The sequence below is a fragment of the Sturnira hondurensis genome, unplaced genomic scaffold (assembly GCF_014824575.4).
Source record: "Sturnira hondurensis isolate 20B ecotype Veracruz unplaced genomic scaffold, ASM1482457v3 Scaffold0006213, whole genome shotgun sequence".
In the NCBI taxonomy this organism is placed as follows: Eukaryota; Metazoa; Chordata; class Mammalia; order Chiroptera; family Phyllostomidae; genus Sturnira; species Sturnira hondurensis.
In genome coordinates, this window is record NW_028078844.1 from 2864280 (window position 1) to 2873329 (window position 9050).

At 40.6% G+C, this 9050-nt stretch overlaps 1 protein-coding gene across 1 annotated transcript in view; it reads right to left on the reverse strand.

The window, feature by feature from the left end:
- CUL5 (cullin 5) overlaps positions 1 to 4214 on the reverse strand; it is a 110644-nt gene extending 106430 nt beyond the window's left edge. Inside the window, exon 1 of the mRNA XM_037047716.1 lies at positions 3764 to 4214. Coding sequence (XP_036903611.1) covers positions 3764 to 3787 — 24 coding nt within the window. The 5' untranslated portion in view covers positions 3788 to 4214. The remainder of the gene's footprint in view (positions 1 to 3763) is intronic.
- Positions 4215 to 9050: the final 4836 nt, after the last annotated feature.

Here is a 9050-nt window from a genome sequence, read left to right on the forward strand (position 1 = left end):
CTGTGATAGTGAATGGAAAGAGAGAAAATGGCAAAAGTTTGAGACAAAGCAGAGCACAGGTTAAGTTTCTATGAGGAGGTACATGAACTTTTTTATCCCCACAGAATAAAGGAAACTGAAACAAAATAACAGGAAACATGCTGCCAAGTCCTCAGGGGTGAAATGAAGGCAGAAAAAGTGAAAGGAGGCAATATAGAAGGTACCTTGAAAAGAGGAGAACATAGGGGAAACTAGAAAAATTTGTGGTACTAATCAAGGAAATCAAGGGCACTCCAATAATTGGATAAATAAGGAATAAAGAATTAAATAGGGTGATGCTCAGCAAAATAAGATGTAAGCAATTGCTAGTTGGAAAAGAACATTCAATTGGAAATAAAGAAAATGAGCACTGAAAACCTAGATGATAACTGCAAAAGTAAAGGAACAAACGGGATGAAACATTAAAATAAAAAGTTAGAATAGTAATATTAAAAAGTTATAAATTCCCCAAGCAACTGGTAATTGTACATCAATATGTACAACACAAATCTTTGTATTATCCAATGTATTTCCAAAATCCAGCAATAGTCTACTTGCTTTAAACAGAGAATACAATTGTATTACAATCAAATCCCAATACTTAAAAAAGTAGGTGGTTTTTATTGCATTGAGTTCTGACTTATAAGTTTGATATCAAAGCTTTGAATCTTATCTTCATAACATTAACTAACCTCCTATGGATCATCCACAAATTCAATAAACTCAACTTAACCCAAAACAGGAAGTGGACATTTTCCTTCAGGAAGAGACTAAAAATGCCTCCTTCAGGATTGATAATAATGAGGGTCATTTAACTGATAATGAATCAAATTCTAACTATATCCACATATAGCCTACATCTCTCTATTCTGACCACAGAACATGATAATTCTCTCAAATATGCTCTGGTGAAATCTAATTGCACAACGTCTAAAGCATTTTTCTAATGAACCAGTCAATTAATTTTCTCCCCCCAAAAAAGGAAACGAGGCTAATCTGGCCACACCCTAGCCAGCCCTCTCTCTATTCCAGGTACCACCAGCCTTGAGTTTAAATGATCCTATAAATCATGTTAATGACTCTATCCTGGCAGGATCACACTACATTTCTCCAAGGAAGACAAACTTCCCACTTTTTAATTAGCTACTCCTAAATGTATGGATATAAAAAAATCTCCCCTCCCCAAACAGGGAGAGAAAAAATTTTTTTCTGGCCAATTTAAATATGTAAACTTTTGGTGATACAGATAAAAGGATCAAATATCTCTCTATAATGGATCTCTAAAGGATCAAATGTCTCTCTATTATATTACATTAATTGTATATATTTAAAATCACATACTATATAAACGAATATTTAGAACTTCATTTCTCCCTTTCAACATTTCATAAAACAATTTTATTGAAATTTTCCCAGTGTATCTTTGGTATGTTTTCACGTTCACTAGAATGACTGAATCATTTACCAGTCTTACTAAAGCACTGTTTCCTTCCTTTTATTTACAAAAGTTGTTTGGGTAACAGATCTTTTGAATCCTTGTTATATTTTTAACCTGCATACTAAATACTCATTTTCTATACATTCAAGCAATTTTTCATTCTATAGATGTGTGCTGTAGATGTCAAGGTAAGCACTCACTAGTGTTGACTGAAGTAGTTTCAGATTTATACCTCCTCCAGTCAATTCTCTCCCAGGCTTTGTATGGGGTAAAATAAAGTGACTTACTGTTTTCTGAGAGATAATTTTGGGGGGAAATAGACCTTGTTGTATACGCAGGTAATCAAGTCAAAAATTTACAAAGATTTAGGAACCCAATCATTTCTTAAACACATTCCAATTAATAACAAGTTATTGCTTAAATTACATGCAGATGCATTAATGGTAGACTATAGAAATTAAACAAATTTTCTTTCTAAAGTAATATATTAGAACTTTTAAATACTGTTATAAAAGAAAAGTAGAGTAGGACAGGTTACTGAATTTCTTTTTTTTGTTTCCAATTTTTTTCTTTTAAAAATTTATTTAATGATTTTTCAAGTACAGTTTTCTGTCTATTACATCCTACCCTCCCTGTTTTTGTTTCCATTTTTTTTCTTTTTTAAATTTATTTAATGATTTTTCAAGTACAGATTACTCAATTTCTGTGAATTATTTTTCCTAGAGAAACAGCAAGAGTAGTAATTCTAGTAATTTATGTGTATTCAAGAATTAAATACCAGTCACTGTTTTAAGCATTTTACACTCATTAACTCAACCTTCACAATGCTCCTATGAAACAGGCACTATTGATAATTTCACTTTATTGATGGGAAAGCAGGCAGGGAGGTTAAGAAACTTGCCCAAAGTGACAAAGCTTCTAACCAACCAAAATTCAGTCTAGTTCTAGGCCTCTCACCCCTTTAAAAGAAGATATATTGCCCTTTAAGTCAGTAAAAATAGGTCTACATTCTAAGACAATCCCATCTATCAGGCAGTTAACATAAAGTAGTCTAGAGAAGACATGAGAGAGGTTTTAGTGTATTTTAACATGTTTTCTATTCAATTATTTACTATTATCCACCCACACTGTCTAAAGGCACAAATGATGGTTTGAGCTAGGAGTACTTCATCCGTTGTATTTATGTCCCCTGAGCTAATCAGACCCTCATTTCAGTAAATACTTTTAAGGCAAAACGTTCCTACTATAAATACAAACATAAAATAAGCAGAGTAGTGTTCCGTCTTCCTCATTCTCCTTTCAACATTTTAACTGATAGACAACCTGCCCTTTGGGCCCAGATCTCCCTTGCTATCTCAAATATATAAAACTAACTTAAAACCGTTTTTCTCGGATACGGTAACTTTCCTAAACCCTGAAATTAGAGTAGCACTTCCTCAGTGTGTGCTGGTTGTGTGCTGTAATGGAGTCGATGAGCAGTTTTCCAAGGAATAAAAGGGTAAAATAGGAACGAAAGAATGGGAGAACAGTAGAAGGGAAAGTACAGCGTGCAGAACAGGGAGTGGGGTGGAAAGCGCTGCTGTCTGACATGGAATTCCGTGCAGAGAGTGAGAACAAAAATTGAGGAGGAGGGGATAGTCATGAAACCCATGTTGGGCAGCATTTTCTGGGATTTTCCTTGTATGTGTTTTAGATTCTCGTTTCGGAAGAAACTGAGACCCTCGGAGTAACAACTGCTTAATCGGTCAGGGCACCTTCACCACCTTTCCTCTCCCGTACGAGGCCAGAACTGGTCCCTTGCAAGCTTCGCTCCCCGTAGGACCGCAACCGGGCCTTTCTAACAGCGGCAATCCGCGGGAGGGACAACCAGAATCTCTCGACCCCAAGGCCAGAGATCCGCGTTCTGGTCCTCAGAGGCAGACTCCCTGGTTTCCCTTCCGGTAGACAACTNTTTAGATTCTCGTTTCGGAAGAAACTGAGACCCTCGGAGTAGCAACTGCTTAATCGGTCAGGGCACCTTCACCACCTTTCCTCTCCCGTCCGAGGCCAGAACTGGTCCCTTGCAAGCTTCGCTCCCCGTAGGACCGCAACCGGGCCTTTCTAACAGCGGCAATCCGCGGGAGGGACAACCAGAATCTCTCGACCCCAAGGCCAGAGATCCGCGTTCTGGTCCTCAGAGGCAGACTCCCTGGTTTCCCTTCCGGTAGACAACTCCCACATTTCCCTCCAGAACCAGAACCGAATCTTTACCGAAGAGCTGAACCGAGCGGTCTCGGACTAAAAACCAAGCTGGACTGAGGATTTTACCTTTAACAGATTAGACGTCGCCATGTTCCTTCAACTTAGAATCTCGCGAGACGGCGCGAGATTTCGTGGCGCCGGAGACCAGGCCACAACTGGAGGCCGGAGTTCCCCACCAGGTCCGACGGGCCCACCGGCCGCACCGGGGGCGTGGTGGGAGACGGGCGGCGTGCCGACAGCGCTGACTTCGTCCCAAGTATCTGGAGCTTTCTCTTTCCCCCTACATGGTCACCGGAGATTCCCCACAAGGAAGAACTCATGCAAACGCTCAGGGAGCTGACTACGGCGAATGGTGAGAGGGTAACGGGAGCCAACCTGAGTTAGAAGTGGAAGCATCGACTCTACGAGCTTCCCGACTCCCTCGGATTAGCCTTTGTGGTTGGACCCGCAGCGGCCACGGGCAACGAATTTAGCTCGGCTTAGACCCGGCAGCTCAGGGTCCACGCTGCGTCACGTGACGCGGCGGCGGGGGCGCGCTCGGGAGCGAGCGTGGGAGCCTGGAAGCCTTGGTGGGCCCTGAGGCGGCGCAGGGGTGGGAGTGCGCTCTCTGCTGGCGGAACCATACATCTTCCCTCATCCAGTGCATCAAGTCTGGAGACTCGGTTTTAAGGGAGGTCTAATGAAATGATTTTAGCAGCTGTCTACAGTAAGAACTGGCACATGGAAGCCACCCAATAAATATTTGTTGAATGAATACATGAATTTGTTGAATGAATGCGCAAAAGTATTGATTACTCTATTAAAGAGGGCCTGGCACTAGCCTGGACTAGTTTGACTCAGTTCATTGAGCATGTCCTGCAAAGGGAAAAGTTACCTGTTGGATCCTGAGGGGTTGGGACACATGCCTGGGTTGCTGGTTGGGTCCACAACTGGGCAGTTATGAGAAGCAACTTAATGATGTTTCTCTTTCTCTCTCCCTTCCTCTCTCTCTAAAAATGAATAAAATATTTTTAAAATATATTTTATTGATTGTGCTATTTCAGATGCCCCAATTTTTTCTTCCCTTTATTCCCCTCTGCTTTGGATCCCCCTTCCCACAAGCATTCTCCCATGTTAGTTCCTGTCCATAGGTCATACCTATAAGTTCTTTGGCTTTTCCACTTCCCATATTATTCTTAACCTCCCTCTCTCTATTTTGTATCTACTATTTATGCTTATTACCTATACCTTTTCCCCCATTCTTCCCTGTACCCGTTCCTGCTAACCCTCCATGTTAACTCTATTTCTGTGAATCTGTTCCTGTTCTAGTTGTTTGTTTACTTCATTTTGGTTTTGTTTTTTAGGTTCAGTTGATGATAGTTGTGAGTTTGTTTTCATTTTATTGTTCATATTATCTTTTTCTTACATAAGTCCCTTTTACATTTCATATAATAAGGGCTTGGTGATGATGAACTCCTTTAACTTGACCTTATCAGGAAGCACTTTATCTGCCTTCCATTCTGAATGATAGTTTTGCTGTATAGAGTAATCTTGGATGCAGGTCTTTGCCTTTCATGACTCAATACTTTCCAGCCCGTTCCTGCCTGCAAGGTTTCTTTTAGAAATTAGATGATAGTCTTATGGGAACTCCTTTGTAGGTAACTGTCTTCTTTCCTCTTGCTACTTGTAAGATTCTCTCCTTATCTTTCATCTTGGGTAATGTAATTATGATGTGCCGTGGTGTGTGCTTCCATGGGTCCAACTTTTTGGGGACTCTGAGATTCTTGGGCTTCCTGGAAGTCTATTTCCTTCACCAGATTGGGGAAGTTCTCCTTCCCCGATTATTCGTTCAAATAAGTATTCAATTTCTTGCTCTTCCTCTCCTCTTTCTGGTACCTCTATGATTCACATGTTGGAATGTTTAAAGTTGTCCTGGAGGTTCCTAAGCCTCTCCTCATTTTTTTGAATTCTCGTTTCTTCATTCTGTTCTGGTTGAATGTTTATTTCTTCCTTCTGCTCCAAACCTTTGATTTGCCTCCCGGTTGCCTTACCTTCACTGTTGGTTCCTGGACATTTTTCTTTATTTCACTTTTCTTAACCTTCACTTTTTCCTCTATTTTGTGACCATACTCAAGTATCTCTCTGAGCATCCTGATTACTAGTGTTTTGAACTGTGCATCTGATAGGTTGGCTATCTCTTTGTTGTTTAGTTGTATTTTTTCTGGAGCTTTGATCTGTTCTTTCATTTGGGCCAAATTTTTTTTGTCTTGGCATGCCTGTTAATGTAGTAAGGGATGGAATCTTAGGTATTTGCCAGGGCGGGGCAGCCCACCTTGCTGTGTTGTGGCACTATATGTAGGGGAGGGGCCCAAGAGGGAACAGTGCTGCTTGCTCAGCTCTCAGTGCACGTTCAGTCATTTCCACTGCTACCCACAAACAAATTGGGCCCTTCTGGTGCTGATTCCTGAGGAGGTGGGTGTGGTTTTGTGTACATTCTAGGATCCTGTGGGTTTCTCTAACAAACTCTCCTCTGAGGTTGGGAGCATCAACTCCTAACCTTGCTGTTTCAACTCCCACAGATTTTTTCAGTCAGAGGTTTTGAGGCTTTATTTACCCTGCTGGAACCTTGGGTTATGTGGTATGTCTCTCTCCCCAGTTCTTCCCCCTGGTTTGTCCACAGGCAAGTGTGGGACCACCCAGTCTGGCTGCCCATCTCTGACCCTCCTGTCAGTCTGGATGAATGTTTCTTCTTTAACTCCTTGGTTGTCAGACTTTCATACAGTTTGATTTTCTGGCAGTTCTGGTTGTTTTTTGTTTTTAAATGTGTTTTTGTACTTCTTTTGGTTGTGCAAGGAGGCAAAGTGTATCTTCCTACACCTCCATCTTATCAGAAGTCTCTAAAAATAATTAAGTAAAAAATTTTTTTAAAAAGAGTGCCTGGAACTGAAATCTATAAATGCTTGATTAGGCAGTGAATGTTAATCATGGATTTCCTGAAGGCACATTATTTTAGAAGATCCTAAACCATAAGCCCCCAAGGTTTATCCCTTCAGACCACAGGACACTGAAAAGGGGAAGAGAATATAATTTATAGATAGAACATGCAATATATCTGATATTGTATTGTGCATGTTTACAAACATTATTCACTCATAATATGTGAGAAGTATATAAGAGCTATAGAGTAAAATAAACCAGGGAAGGGGGATGAAGTTTGAAGATTTAAGTAGAGTGATCCAAGTAGGACTCACTGAGAAGATGGTGTTTGAGCAAACACTTGAGGGAGGTGTGGAACAAGGCCAGGCCTATGTGGGAGAAGAGCATCCCAGAGGGGACTCACAGGTGGCAGGTTGCCGAGACTGTCCAAGGAGCAATGAGAGGGTTGGTGTGTTCAGAGCAGAGAAAGGAAAGAGAGCATAAGACTGTATATGGCTTCCTTGACCACTGTAAAGACTGGTTTTTATTCTGAGTGAAGTGGGGCATCATTGCAGGCTTTTTAACAAAGGACCGGTGTGGTCTTACTCTCATTTTAACATGATTACTCTGACTGTTGCATAGTGAATAGAAGCAGAAAAGTAATTTAGAAAGCTTTTGTAATATTTCATTAAATCAACACAACAATCATGCCACCTAGGTGTCTCCATTTTACAAATGACTTAGTAGAGAGCAATCTAGGCACTATTAAACACTGAGTAAGTGGTACAACCAGGGTTCAGAGCTACTATGCCCATAATGTCCTAGAAGAATATTAACATAGGAATGACTCTTAGAGACCATCTTTATTTACAGATTAGAAAAAATGAGACTCAAGCAATCTGGCCAAGGTCACTCAACTGGGTCAGAGAAGACCTAGTCCAGAATAAACTTTATATAATTATAGTTCCCTTCTCCAATGAGACTAGGTTATCTTCAAACCTAGTCAAATTCTTCCGCCTAATTTAAAATGTAAGACTGTAGCCATGGCTGAGTGGATTGAGTGCTGGCCTTCAAAATAAAAGGTCACCAGTTCGATGCCCAGTCAGGGCACATGCCTGTGTTGCCGGCCAGGTTCCCAGTTAGGCATGCATGCAAGGCAACCACAGTGCTTCTCTCCCTCTCTTTCTTCCTCCCTTCCTGTCTCTCTAAAAATTAATACAATTTTAAAGGAAAAAAAGAGGAAAGGTTTTCCCGCTGCCCCTGCCTTTAAAAAAATAAAGTGTAAGACTGTAGATTAAATAAAAATCAGCTTTATGTACTCTAAAAAAATAGGTGGCAAGTCATGATACAACGAATGAATGAATGTATGACACCACTTAAAGAATCCATTTAAGTATTTAATACTTGTTTGAGTAGCTGCTATAGGCATACCTTGTTTTATTGCTCTTTGCTTTATTCCACTTCACAAGTGCTGCATTTTTTTCACAAATTGAAGGCAAGACCCTCCACCAGCAAAAAGATTTCTACTTGCTTTATTGTGGTGGTCTTGAGCCAGACTCACAAAATGTCCAAAGTATGTCTGTATGTATTAGGCACTGGAAATATAAGAAATAAATGGGACAGAGAACCCTGCTGTCTGGGACTTTATAGTCTTAAAAGGGAGGCAGATAGTAAGCATAGTTACACAAATCAAATATTGCTTAATTGGAATTTTGGTATATACTCCAAATGAAAACGGTAGCATGCACTTGAGACCATATGGTAGGAAGGGGGACCAATGTCCTAATTGCCATCATTCTGTGGTCACACTCTGAACCTTATGGGTACTTCTTTTTTTGTTTCTTCCTTCTCAGAGACAACTGCAGTTGTTTCTTGCAAATCCTTAGGATGTTCTGTTCATATATAAGCATTCACATATGTATTTTTTTCACTCCCCACAGATGATGGCATGGTACTTACGCTGTTACCATCTTTTTTCCATTCAGCTGTATGATATAAATCACTGAAAATATGTTTGTGTTTATTTTTTTCACATTTTATTATAGAGATTCAACTAATTATTGACAGGCCCTAATGCATCCATTGCCTCCAGGATGTTTGGGATTATGAAAATAGGCTCTTGAAGTCCACTTTAAACACATACACTAGCTATTAAGTCAAAGCTGTGCCAGGGAATGCCACACATTGCCAGTGCTGGGGGGGATGTCAGTTGTCTTTCTTGGGACAGGGTATCTCAGAGACATCTGCCTTCTCCACATTTCCTGTAAGACAGTCACTGTACCTTAAGTCTACACTGGCCCCACAAAATTACTGTTTTTGGATACCCTCCTCTCCCACAGTCCAAAACACTTCTAAGCTTCACTCCTGGCTCCATAAAGTGGAGCCCTGGACAACATGGGTGGCTGGGGAAACTAAGGAAGTGAAGGCCCCATGAGCAACTGTGTGACCAGAGACCCAT